Source organism: Phalacrocorax aristotelis, chromosome 2 (genome assembly GCF_949628215.1).
Source record: "Phalacrocorax aristotelis chromosome 2, bGulAri2.1, whole genome shotgun sequence".
Lineage (NCBI taxonomy): Eukaryota > Metazoa > Chordata > Aves > Suliformes > Phalacrocoracidae > Phalacrocorax > Phalacrocorax aristotelis.
The window spans coordinates 20,803,754-20,818,369 of NC_134277.1; the positions used below are offsets into that span (position 1 = coordinate 20,803,754).

Below are 14,616 nucleotides of genomic sequence, written 5' to 3' on the forward strand. Positions count from 1 at the left end.
TACTATAAGAGGATATTTTTGAACAAAGTTGTAAGTGACATGGAAGTCAGTAGCCTAGACTATTTGCTGGTTCTTCATTCAAAGACAAGAGCTAGGTGACATCAAAGCTAGCAGGAGCCAGGTTCAAAACAGACAAAATAAGGCAGTCCGTGTATAATGGGTAGCAGATGTGTGCAACTCCTCAGAAGATGATGTTACAAATCCAGAAAGTTTATGTCATTTCAGTGAAGACTGGAAAAAATATTGGAAGAGAGATTCATTGAGGGTTATTAAATAGAGAAAATATATCAGCATAGATCAATTCATTGGGCTGAAAATAATTGGAGTTAGGGAAAATATATGGGGAAGTGTAGGTAACCTATATGCGTCCCTTCCTTTTCCTCTTAGTATCTACATATGGCCCCTGTTTTTTCAAAGCAGAGAGGGACTGGAAATAATGAATGATAAATATAGTCCTTCTTGTTATCACAAAGTATGTAGTAAAGTTTCCTGCAGCTGCACTCCCTGGGCACAAAGGAGCTTACTGGCCTACCTTGACCATTGGTCTGAAACAGTACAGCTGTCCTTATGGTTTTGTTGGCTCAATCAATAAAAATTGTACTGGTGGAAATGGAATTTGAGTTATGGCTTTGAAGGAACAAAGGGTTACGTGAACATGTTGTGGCTTTGAATATGAGTTCAGATCATTAATGCCCTTTAGCAGATCTTTAGAGCTTCACAAGAGATCTTTAGAACTGTAGCAGGTCCTTAGTCTTCAGCCACAGGTGGATGACAATGTCAGATGTGTATTAGACTTGATAAAACAGACTAATGTCAGACTTCTAGTAGGTGAAGCAAGAAATTGTAAGAATATGGAAGAATAATGTAAGAAAAATGAGATATTTGGGGCAAGAAATTAAATCAAGGATACTTTTACTTTCTGTTCTTACAGTTACTGCATAGAAACACCACCACCTTGTAGGCTAAACTTATCCTGAATTGCAAAACTGTCTGGTGTTTTACCAGGACCTTTGTTCTACAAATGTTTGCACAGGTATTTTTAGATAGATGTTGCCTCATGGTTTACTTGCAAGGTCATGGACTAGACATGCTCATCCACCAAAAGTGGATGAAGCATAGCACAAAGTCCTAGCCAGATTGAAAACTTTATCCAAACTTCCATACAACAGTGATTTTAATTGAATCTACAGTATATTGATGACAGGAAGAAACACACTAAAGCTAAAATTTAGTCTTAAAAAATGCAATTATATTGTCAAGTCAACATAAATAACTCTTAATGTTTCTTTATAAATTCTCAAATACTAGCCTCCTCCCAGTTTTATCAACAAAAGGTTATAGGTTTATACTTACTAATATTAACAGGTCTAAAAATTCAGGCTGTTTTCTTGAAAATAAATGCTTTATTGTCTAATAAAATGTTGCTTTTAATGTGACTGAAAATAGAGTTCATCTTTTTAAAAAAATCTTAATAGTATAAAACTGCATCATGCTGAAAGAGGTGGTATGGAATTGCTAAGTGTAGATGCTTATGTAAGAGTGATGACAAACAATTAACCACATTCATATTTCTTTTCTACAGAAGGTGCATAGTGGTTTGGGTGAGCAAACTAATCCTTCAGTATTGCCAGATGTGTATTATAAGCCATGTTAAAGGATTATTATTTATGGGAATGCTATGAATTTTTTATATCTACACTTGTAGTTTATTTTCATTTTAGAGACTGTACACCGTAACTCTGTACTTATAATTTTGTATTCAGCATGGGGAGTTAATCCCAGAACGGGGCGCTTTTGATGCAAAATCTGAATGCTTGTGTAGTAACAACAGCTGTCCCCTCACCATGTGGTGTCTTCCATTGCTTTACTGTAGAGATGAATTTTGGCCCAGTGTTTCAGTAATATTGGACACACATGGTTTTAGGTGACAAAGCAGTATGTTTATGCATTCATTTGACTCTCACAGTTACAGTTGGCTACAGATTAGAACAGAGGGAATACATGCACACCATGACCACCCTCATAGCTGCTTGTAGTGGTCGGATCACAGTAGGCGCTGTTGAATCTAAAGACACAATTAACTGTTGCTGAGGAATTGCAAATTCACAAAAGCTCCTTACAGCTTTAGCAGTTGAGAGTGGATTTTCTAAAAGCTTTTTTCGAAGATATTTCCAAATTTCTAAATGTTTTCGATCTTCACAGTCTAAAATTACTGTCAGCTTGAAATAAGATTATCGAGCTGATATTTTAATGTAGCTAATGAATTATTGTGCTGTGAATTAGCTATATAATTAGCTACAGATCTGCAGAACGCTTATAGTTTTGTCTGTTATTTAGGAAGATAACCTTATGACTTCTGCAATATTTACAAATGGTTAGTAAAGTTTTCAGCACATGGGAAAAACAATGCTTACCAAAAAAGCCTGAAAATAAAACTTACCAGAAAGCTTCTGACGCGTGTACATCACTGAAAAGATAATCTTGATTTCCATGTGTAATTGCTTAGATATGCTTTGGATATGGTAAGAGAGAATAGCTGTGAATTTACTTTAAGGCGGGGGGAGGCGACAAACCCAACAGAGTTGTAATACACATTACATAGAAAATTACAGTAAACTGCATATTAAGGCTAATTTTGAGGTATGAAATTTGACTGATTTTTGAACAAAAGGCTTTTAACCAAAAGTCTTAGAAGAATTCATTATTTAAAGTGATGTAAATTTTTACAAGTAGAACATTAAGCTCCCCAAATCTTACCTTCTAAAAATATCTGAGAAGTATTTTATTATGAAATATGTGTATAGAGTATAATAAACTAAATATATGGAGTACACTAACTTGTTTAATACAATAAAAGTAATAAGGTTATTGTGCAATGTTGAGATTTTCTATGTATTTATCACTTCTGTAGGCCAGAGTGTAATTGTATGATAATGCATGTAATGTATGGGCGAGATCTCTCACATACACGTTATTTAAGCATCTTGCGTTTGAATCATCACAGATAATTCATCTTATACTTGTATTAAAAACTACCCGAATATGAATGTCTGAGGCTTTGAGCATTGAATAAAGGACTACACGGATCCAAACTAGGAGGATTGATGAAATCCTTGCTACTATTGACTATTATTTACTGTCTTTTAAGTGGCAGGTTGTATTTATGCCAATTTATCTGCTTCAGGGAACACTCTTGATAGCAGAACAAAGTGAATAAAAGTAGTTTGCTTTGCAAATGAATGCAAATGGTGGAGCCTTTCGGGAAGCCCTTTAACAGGAGCAATGCACTTTGATTATGAGTGAAGCTGCCATTTGGACATGGTGAAAAGAGCACGCTTGAACCATTGATTGGGGGAGACAGTAAAAAGTCAGGAAGGGCCCCGTTAAGCTTGCAGTGCGGCAGGCGGATGTCAGTGTGGTTAGAGCACAGTGGGAGAATGACAGGCAGGATTAGTGTCAGGGAGAAGCTTTGCTGTAGTTGTGGAGATGGTCCCTGGGGTCACTCACCTCTGACTGTTGTTCTGTGCTGATGGCTCTGTAATGCAAACTGCTTGATATGTGCCTGTTCATTATCGGAAATGGTGATTAGAAGAGGTATGTCGTAAAGAATTCCTTAAAAAAATAAATAAAATGGCAAGCTACTGATGGTAACAAAGATTCAGCTCTGCAGGCGCTGCCAAAGACGCGCAAACGTCAAAGATGGTTACTGCGTCTTGCCTTCTGAGGCAAGCGCGATTCATGCCTTAACTGCTATAATTGTGTGTTCCTTGCTTTGTTCGCTTTTATTTGGCCGTTATGAAGACAGTTATTTTTAACAGATTGTCTTATGTAGTTAAAGGAAAACATTTTTATAGGTTTTGGTTATTGGGTGGTAGAAGCATCCGGTTTGGTTTTGTGGCATAACCGTGTTTTGGGTGCAGGGGGAGGGGTGTTGTTTAATAGTCTTAATGGAACATCAGAATCAACAGATTTCATTCCTGAATCATCCCAGAATGCTAAAGCGTAGGACGATTACAGTGACAAAAAGCTAAAATTACTGTTCTGGTTTATTTAGAGGCTTTTTTTAAAAAAGTAAAAATGAGGATGTTTTCTTTGTCTTTGAAAAAATCTTACGTGTGCAATTAAATGTCTAAAATTTTGCATCTTAAAATGTGATTTAATCCTTAATAAAAGTAGTGTTTCTTTTTACTGCATTTTATAGTGTTATGTACACTGTATAAATGTTAATAGAAATCGAATGTGTTAGTGTGTACAATATACAAAATGCATTTTTTAGGGGTTAAGGATTTTTAATATCTTACTGTTGGTGTGTTGTTTTTATGCGTTTTCAGCAACAGCACAGATACTTGAAACTATTTAATTTTTTTTTACATGACTTGATTAATTTGTTTGAAGGGTTTTTTTGAGTATATTACCTCAGAAAAATATGTCTAATATCCCAGTGTAATGAATGTTTTACAAATGTTTTACAGGCACCTGAATGGACAGAGGAGGACCTCAGCCAGCTGACAAGAAGTATGGTTAAGTTCCCAGGGGGGACCCCAGGTCGATGGGAAAAGATTGCTCACGAATTGGGTCGATCAGTGGCAGATGTGAGTTCACTCTGATTTGCATTGTATAGAGAGTGACAAACCAGAACAAGACAGGCAATGTAGAAGGCAGACGTATATGGGGGACGACATTGTCTTTTGAGAGAGGCTACAATCCTTTTAGGACCTGGAAGTGAACCATTAACTAACTATGCAAGAAGCAGATGTCAGCCAGTCTCTCCCTCCACAATTAACAGCTGTAACTGATCAGCTGGATGGGGGATTCTGGTGCTTACAGACTTGAGCTACTGTAACCCAATAACAGAAAAACAATGCGCTTCGGGTTTTGTAGCAACCTCCTTTACTGCAAGCGAATGTTTGTGTGACTTGGTTAAAGATTACACTTCTGTTTCAACCCAGTCCTTAAAAAACGTAGATGAGCTAATGGTGTTTAGACAGGTGGTTTCCATTAATTAAACTGAAATATCTTTACAAACTTTAAAACGAGTTATACATGTGATACTATTTCAGTCCCTTTTTCTGGATTATAGCATGGTTAATAATGATATTGTATAAAATGACTAATGTCCTTGTTAATTCATATTTTATAGTATTGTACCAGATATCAAAGAGAGCTTGTACTTACGGATTTTAAGTGTTACGATCTTAAAACCCTTAGGGGCTAAGCTGTAAAAGACTTTTCCTTTTCAAGCAATAGATCACTAGAACATGATGTAGTGTCTGCTGAGGACCATTTGAAAGCCCTTTCAGCTGACCCTATTTTATAGGCTCCGGAGGGGTTAATGAGAATAATGTTTAAATCTGTTGATGTACGTTTTGAGATTCAATGTTCTTTATTTATTATATTTTGGGAATTATCTTAAATAGTGGGAAACAAAGCCTCTGACGAGAGTGAAATGTAATCCATTATAGCCTTTTGGGCAATTTGCATACTTCTTAAGTGGTTTCTTTTTTCCCCTGTCGATGTAATCACAAAAAGATATTTTTAGAAGTTATTTTTAAAGATTTAGTGCATCTATACAGTTCTGTTAGGTATACTAGAAAACAAGCCATTTACATTCTTATAATCTTAGAACAGCACATATATTTGCAAGAAAGTGGTCATAAGCAAGAAGTTACTAACCTGCTAGGCAAATAAAGTTAAGTCTTTTTTTGTTTATTCTGTTTAGTGTTGTTATCGTACTCCTGCACCATTCATACTACTGAAGTGGAGTGACTTTATTAAAAAGATGCTACATTTTACTAAGCAGATATTTACAGCAAAAATATTTAACATGGCTTGGTGGTATACAGTGTGCATGGGAAAGGTCCTTTGAGATTGCTTTGGTAAAACAGATTCATTTACTTGATATTGATAATAGAGCCATATGGAATGATTCCACATATCCCCATCACAGAACTAACACTATCTTAATACTGCCTTTTGCACCTATTTTCTGCTTTATTCCTCACTGCAGGTGTAAAAACATTCTTTATTAAGAACCCTTTGTATAATATATTTGGCCACCATTCTTGCACACATCCAGTACTGGAAAGAAAAAACAAAGCTTGCTTGCATCTTCCATTAGGTGAGAAGTCTTGAGCAATGTACTCTTCAGTGAATTAGAAAGAGAAATGAAAGGAAGGTGTATGTTCTAAGAGCTGTCATTTTCTTGTATGAAAAAAGGAATTTTCAGGGATTTTTATGTGTGGAGAAAGGTCTGAGTGGAATCCTTTTTGCTTCCAGTGACCTTCAACTATATGATTAACGTAAGTGTTCTCCACACAAGTTTTTACTTCTCTAAAAATTTCCAACTGCTGATAATGCTAGGTCAGCTTTCCTGGCACAGACTACTTATTAGAGTTTCTGCTACTTTTATGATCGCGTTGCACAGAGTTACAGCGATTAGGTTTTAAGAGGAAACACTTAAACAAAAGCTTCCTGGAAACTTCTCTGCATCTCAAACTGTCATTGCATCAGTATTAGACATGTTGAAACTGGGACTATACTTCAGATATATCCATTCAGCTGTTGAATAAGATGTACAGCTTATCCTTTATATTTGTTGAAGGTGACACAGAATAGCATTTAAATTTACAACAAGGATTCTTATTTTGCTTGGGCATCACCATAGCTGAAAAGGAATGTTACGCTAAAGCTGCAGGAGAAGCTTCTGTTTTTTTAAACTTTGTGCACAGAAAAAGAGGTGTTTGCACGTGCAGGCAGTGTTCGCTGCCCAAACAACTGTTCCCTGTTTCCACTGGGAGAGGTGCAGGGAGATAAGTTCTGGTGTATGAGGTGCTGTTTTAAAATAGCTTGTGTAGCAGAGTTTGGGAATCCCTTACTTATGACTAATTTAACATTAGGTAAGCTAGAGAGAGTTTGAAGTGTGTATTATCTGGCAAATGCACTAGATCTTAAAAAAGAAAAACATTCAAGGGTGAATCTGAATTTGTTTTTCCGACATTTTCTGTAACACAGGAAATACTTTTTAAAAACTTGAGACGACTTCGTTTCTTCTGTAAAGTATCAAGAGCGGTAAAGCTTGGTTTTCGTTTCACAGAGCGCTGTAGTAGAAAGAATTGACAAGGTACAGCGTGCTTGTTTCCATGTGATTTTAAGCATTCAGACACTTTTTAATAGTTGATTAGCTAAATAGCTGTTAATAAAAACAGTTCAAAGTAATCCAGTCCAAAATGATCCCTCCATTGTTGCTCCTGTCTCAAAGCCTTCTTCCTTAGCAAAATAAAACGCTAGAAAACTATTTCAATGCTTTTTTAAAGAATAAGCTGAAACTGGAAGAGAATCAGTGAAATTCACTCCCTCTAAGCACCCCAAAGAAATTCCATTTCAAATTGTCTTAAACACCTTCCTTTTTTAAAAAAGTAAATTCCTACATCAAACTATATTTGTTTCTACTGGCAATTTTTAAGGAGGATGAAGTGACCTGAGGACAGCGTTCTTGGCTTTTGTGAACTTTTCAGCTTCATAGTGTTGTTTTAACTTAGTTTTGTAGGTTTATTTGTTTTGTAGGTTTTTAAACACATTTCTGAATTTTTCTCCTGCCATTATGTTAATGAGTTTTGGAACAGTATGAAGCAAAGTTTCTAATGCGTGGAGCCTTAATATGGCTTTTTACATACAAAGAAGGCCTAGAAATTTTGTATGTCTGACTCATTTCTAGAGAGATTTGTTCAACTTGGAAAATTCTTCCTTGATTTTGCTAGAGTATGACTTTGATACCCCAGAACCCCGTGAGCACATGTAAACCTTGCAAAGCTAAGACGCACTGAAAGTATATTGGAAGATCAGTAGAATTCAAAAAGGCCAGGACAAATGGGAAAAATAAGGTGCAAAAAGATGACGTAAAATGTAGGGTGAAATTAAGCAGCCAATATATGCAAGGACACAAAGCAAGACGGTGATCAGGTTCACAAATAAAAGACGCCAAACAACTGGCTAGGGGTAGCTCTTGAAAAGCAGGAGGAACACGGGGATTAGCAAAGCTAATGAGCTAGATACAAGTCAACAAATAGTAAGTTGTTGTGAAAAGGGCAAGCATCTCACTGAGAACGTACAAACAGGAGGATGGTAAACCTGCTTCTACATCCTTAGTTTGTGTCTAGTTTTCAGTGTTGCTCTTGAACTCATGATTCAATATAAAGAGTCCAGATGAGAATAAAGAGAAATATAGGTCGCTAAAGTGTGACCTACAAGGAAAGATTGTGAAAGAATTCATGTTGTTGAACAGAAATAAAATATGAACTGAGGTCGTAAGTATTCAACTACATAAAATGGTAACTGTAGAGGGGAAGGGGCTTGTGCCTTATAGGGCAAGAAGTAACTACCTCAAATTTTATCACAGACTGCAGAGTCAGACATTAAGGGGCAAAGAATTACAATGGAGATGTTAAAGTGGTGGAATAAGCTGGTGCGGAGTATCTGTATTTGCAGGCCTTTAAGAACAGGTTACACAAACATCTGCAAGAAACAACATCAGTGTAGTGATTCTGCCTGAGGTTAGGTCCTTCTCTTCACATGGTCTATGATTAGACTAGCAAGTGCAAGCTGTCTAGGAGGAAAGGGGGAGGAAACAAAACCTTCCCTACAATTGGAAGCATGTGTGAACTCATTTTAAAAAAATGTAAAATTAAAGCCAGATAGTCACCATAGTTGGTTAGTAATCACTGCGTATACTTTAGCTTGACTTTTCTTAAATTCAGTAATTCCTAACACAGTAATCTTTCAGATTTTTTTTCTTTTCTACTGTTATTTACCTTGGGATTTTGTAGACATTCAAGTTTGTAAATTGTTATTTACAATGTTATACAATATAACATTTACTATGTTATATACTGCACAAATAAGGATCACTATGAGGCCCATTATATGGGTTTGTCTACCAGATTCCCCATCCAAACAGGTACATCCACACAATGTGATGCAGACCACTGAGGAAGTGCTAGCCAAAATCCAACAATAAACAGCTGTGTCCATGCTGTAGTGCCCCTGAGCTCATTCAGCTCTACTGTTTCTATTTATGCTGTCTCGTGTGATTCCAGTGTAAATATCTTTGCAACATATCCCTGTGCTTTTCAGCTCAGAGCTAGGTTAAGCTTGCAACTATGGTGCAGACATGCTGTAAGAAGGCTTATTGCTTTAACTTTTGTCATGTTAAATATAGGATATGTTTGTCTTGTCTCTCTTCATGAAGACATCTTTTAACAGCCAATGAACAATCAACCCAAAATAGATGTGGTTAAGTTGTACTCATTTTATTTGTATGTTTAATTATTTAAATTACTGATTTTCATTCTAATATGTGCATATTGGGAATTTAGCCATCTTTTCCCATAAAGATAATTTTCAGCTGGCTTAGTATAATGAAATCTTACTGCTTTCACAACTGAAAGCTTCTACAGCTTTTAAAGTCATTTTTCTTGCAACTGGCTGGTGTTATAAATTAGGTTTTCAAGTATTTTGATTATGCAAGGGAAATGGAGTTCAGTTAACTCCAATCAGGGTTCCTGCCTGCTGACCTGGTTACCTGTCTGTTACACTGCTCTCTGTCATCCTCTAAACATCTGTTCTTTGACCCATTTTCCTTGCTGAATTTGTTGCTCCAGGGTTAGTTCTCATTCCTGTCCTCCAATACTTAAGGAAATAATTGACCTTTTAAAACAAAATAAAAAAGTTATGTTTGAATTTCCTAAGCACTGTGAACACCCCATAACATAGTATAAATAATGAATAGAATGGAGTTTCCAGACTACTATTTCTACAAAAATTATATTGTTTGATTTGACAAATGCTAAGCCTTATGAAGATTTCTAATAATGATTGTCAGCTTTTGCTGAATTCAAAAATTGAGAAGAAGCACTTAGATGAAACATTATAAAAGTATATTGTACTTGACAATACTTACTCTTATAGATAAAAATTTTAAAAAATATTTGCTGAAAGGCATGAATTAATTTCAGTAACTACAAAGGAAGTTCAAATTGTAAAAATAACAGAGGAAGTAAAAGCTGTCTGGCATGCCAAACAGACTTTAATGTGATTATTAGATACAGGTTTTTTAAATTAAAGGCAAAGAGATCTCAGATTTCATACTTGTGAAGTAATATCATTCACTTGTCTTACAGGATTTAAACTGATTCTGTTTGCTCCTGCAGTCACTAATCTCATGCATTTGTGTTGCAAAAACAGACTGATTGGGATTAGCTGCTCGTGTAGAAAAACACCAACGTAGACAGCAAAACAATAGACAGGTGGATACATTTGAGCAGACTTTCTGAATTATCATGAAACCCAAAAGCAAAATGTTTTGGGGGTGCTTATTTTGTGATATCTTTTGTATGTCCAAGCAACTGTTTCAGCCTTATACGTCTGACTGCGTGAGTTCATACTCAGTGTACTTTATATGCCATTCTAAAATAGATTTCTCATTTTTGACAAATGCAAGCTCATTACCTTGCCAGCAAGAAAACACCTGTATGAGAAATGATCCATATGTAAAAGTTTATGGATTTATTAGGTTTTTTGCTTCTGGAGATTGTTTTTGGAAGTCTGTTTTATATTTCATTTTGTATGCTATGTCTGTGTTAACTCAGTTACTGTGCTCTCTAGTAGTGGATATTCTGAAACATTCACCCTTAGAAACTTGCATGTATTCATGTAATCAATAGTTCCTCCAGTTGCTTATTGAAGTGTAAAGACCAAGCTCTGGATCAAGATCCAAAAGAAGTTATGACTAAGGTGGGATTTAGATTGTTTGTACATCATGTAGATCACTCAATCTGAGAGTGAAATCTTTGAAACACCTGTCTAATCCCACAGACACACCAGAATGTCTCTGTTGAGACCTGGAGGGGAGAAGGTGGTTGCTGTTTACAGTTCCCTCATTGCACGAAGTTTCCTCTGTGCAGTCCTACAGTTGCCCTTACAGATCTTGCAGAATTGGGCAGTACAATGCATCTTATACCCCAATGCAAAACAATTTATTTCCTTCTCATAAAGCATGACCTGAGCATTCATCTCACGTAAAGAAGAAAGTTTTAGAGAAGACAGTGGAACACAAACTTTTAATTCAAATAGGTGGCTTGTGGGGTGTTCAAACCAGGGCTGCCGCAACTTTTTAGAGTGGCTTGAATTACCGTAACGCCCCATGTACATCCTGGTGAGCTGCAGGATTCAAATCTTCTGACTGTCAGGAAAGGTAATGCCTTTTGCATCAATAGTCACGAAATAAGACATCCCAGTAGTTGTTGCAGTGGGCATTCAAGCAAAACTCCTTGCTTACATGAGTGCCCATAGTATTAAGTTAAAGGCTCTAAAACATGGATTTTAACTGACACACACACACAAAAAAGCACCAAACAAACCAACAAAAAAATAAACCATAGCATGAAGTCTCCAACATCATGGCGATTCCAGTTGCTGAGTTCTTCCTCTTTCTGTGTCCTGAAAAAAGGAGCAATTCTGCTGCTGCTTTAAATTAACTGTTTGGGCACTTAAACTGGAGAGAGGCTAGTGTTCTACATCTGGTAATACAGGCCACGCGTGGCTTTTTTGCAGGCCACATTTTAAACTGCCTCATAATTAAACTCAGAGTTGTTTTGGGGATTTCTGTTGAGGTAGCTACCTCTTCTCCATCTGCTGTGGCCGAGTTCAGAATCACACACGTCTTCAAAGTCCATAATCATAAGAAAACTGTACTGTTGCTGGCTGCAACTGGTTGGTCTGAGCAAATTCAGTTAAATTCATCACATGTCTCTTAGTTTTTTCAAGAATAAAAGCACATTGTCCTTAAAATACTCATTCGCTGTATTAGCATTAAATTCAACATGTGATTTACATAGTCGATAAAGACTAGCTATGTTACATACTTTTGAGAAAATTAGTAATGATCTACTAAGCAAACTGTTAAAAGTGATGCCAAAACAAAGGTGCATCTTCTAATTTGAAGTATTTCATTTCAAGAGATCTAATAAGTTGCAAATAAGGATACTTGCAAAAAATGGAGAACTATTTGCTTGATGCTTCAGTATTTGAGGTTTCACCAGTCTCTTAAAACGGGAAGACAATTTTAGCAGCCTTTTTAGTGTGTGTAAGGGAAGGTAGTTCATAAAGCAACAAATTTTGAGTATGTCATGTGAGAATAAAGGAGTGGGTCTTTATTGTTGTCTGACTTGGGTCAAACAGTTCTTGATACAGTTGTTGCTATGGAAAAGCTGTTTAGATCTAGACTGGAAGAACAGCTCAGTGTAGCAGGTAGTATTTTGGTTGTAAGGGGAGAATTTCAAGTTTGGCAATTCATTCTGTGCTGTTCTGGAAGATTAAATCTGCAAAAAACCTACCTCTTTGACAAAGCCAGGAAGACGTTAAAATTCTTCTGTGCCTGGCTTCCCTTTATGATAGAAAAGTAATTTTTAAACTCAAATTAGCCTCGAAGACTCAAGAAATTCCTCACTGCTGCATATTAGGCTCAGCTACTCACAGGCTGTCTCCACATTGCATTTTTCCATAATTTCACGGATCTTGGCGATTTTGCACGACAAACCTGACAGAGGGTGTGCAGGAGGGTAACAACTGGGTGAACAGAACGCTGCTGCTGGGACAGCAAATATCTGATAGCTGGTGCTGAGAAACTGTGGCAGCTTTAGCAGATATTTATAGAACTTCTGCTTGGGAAGATGCTAAGAATAGTAAACAATTTTATCAGGACTTTCATTTTTCAGCAGCACAATAGCATGTCATCCTTGCTTACAAGAAGGTTATATACATTTGGGAAACTGAGTGACATGGGTTATCTCTTCCTCTACAAAAAAAAACCCCACACGTTATTTTCGCAGAATGTTGTCAGAACCCAAGAGATTTGTACTTCTGTGATTATCTGGTGCAATCCTGATCAAAATAGTATCCTATTCGGAGAAGGAAGGTAGATTGCTGCCTACAGAAGATTGCCAGAAGACAGCAAAATGGCAAAGGCTTCAAAGTCCGGTTGGCGTGTGCCCTGCGAAGCTAGGCTGGTCATGGTCCTGGAGGGGTCAGCTGAAGTGATGGGCTGGTGCGTGCTGCTGTGGGAATGAGGAATTGCTCTTCATCTTCTGCAAAAGGGCTGTTTTTCTCTGTGTGGCATCAGTAGCATCACTGTACCTGGCTTTACAGGGTTTTCCCTCTAGGTCTGTCATAATTCTGTGCTTTTTTTTACTGCCTGACTTTCCTGCAGGATGAAAAGTAGTCTCTAATTCACGTGATAGCAAAATTTGCTTTGCCTATGCTACTGAGTCTTTTAAGCTGCCTCTGAAGAATACTTTTTTTTTCCTCCTGTATATCTCTGAGGCATTGATTGTTCCATCTGAAAGAGGTGGCAGGTGTCCAGGGTAAAAAGAGATTTAACATCTGGATGGTCATGATGAGGAACGTTTTTACTGCTAGGTATCTTGTTGAGTAGCAACTAGTCTTATGATCTGGACTAATTGTCAGCAGTACAGGAGGAAACCAGCTCTGTCTGGCTTTCATCACATAAAATCATCCCACTAATCCCACTTGCTTTCAATAAAATCTTTTGTAGCTGAAGAGCTATTGAAGCTGAATTCAGAAGGGCGTTCTCAGAAGCAAACTGTTCCTGTGGCTTCTTTCTGTAGGTCCCATAGTAAGACGGTTTGATTTCTGCTTCAGCAGTTTGATTGCTTGCATCCAACAGGTTTTTTTGGTCAACTTTCCATCTAAGAAAATGTGTTTCACTGTGCGTGTGTTTAGCTGACTTTATTTGTGACTTCTGTTATCCCTGGTAGACTACAGGGATGTCTAGGTTATTTGGGCATAAAACCAGCAACAGTTAAAGTTGATTCCTGTAAAATAATGCAGTGTTCAACAGTACGAATGCTTGGAGGAATAGGAGATCTGCCCTCTTCTGTTTTAAATCAATTTCACGGTCTTGATCCTTATTATTTAAGTGACCCCAGATCCAGGATTTCTTAAGAGCTGGATAATACTCTGGTGAAAGCTGTTGTCAATAGCAGTAGGCTTTTAGCACAACTTTTCGCGGTAATGATAAAACTCATAATTTAATATACATGAAAACTATAATTTTAAAGCATTATGCAGGAACAATCAGCAATAACAACTAGAAGAGTAATTCTACAACTGCTTCATACTCTGAATAACAGTATTTTCAAGTATGTTATGTTACCTAATGAAAGAGTAATAATATAAGCAAGTTACGATAAGAAATTGAGTAGAGACAGCAATGGAGCAACTCACGTTGTCTAACTTAGTGATTTTTGTTTTTTAAATCACTGTTAAGAACTAGCTAGTAGATAACACTACTCACCACTGGAGAGGAAATTTAAATTGATATTAAGGATATCAGAAAGTGTGGAGGAACTGGCACCAGAAGAGACTGCAAATTTGAGTGGCAAGAGCAATGATTTAAACTCAAACAGATCAAATTGAAATACAATTTCATATGTTCCATAGGTTGGGTTCCTAATAATCCTTAGTAGTTTAATACTGACATGTATGATTCTTGCCCTGTGTCAGCATCTTTAACAGCAACGACGGTTGAAGCTGATGGACAAA

At 36.8% G+C, this 14,616-nt stretch overlaps 1 protein-coding gene across 1 annotated transcript in view; it reads left to right on the forward strand.

Moving 5' to 3' along the window:
* The window catches only part of DNAJC1 (DnaJ heat shock protein family (Hsp40) member C1), a 108,979-nt gene that overhangs the window by 88,817 nt on the left and 5,546 nt on the right, over positions 1 to 14,616 (forward strand). The window contains exon 9 of the mRNA XM_075082672.1: positions 4,473 to 4,592. Within this exon, the coding sequence (XP_074938773.1) occupies positions 4,473 to 4,592 (120 nt within the window). The remainder of the gene's footprint in view (positions 1 to 4,472; positions 4,593 to 14,616) is intronic.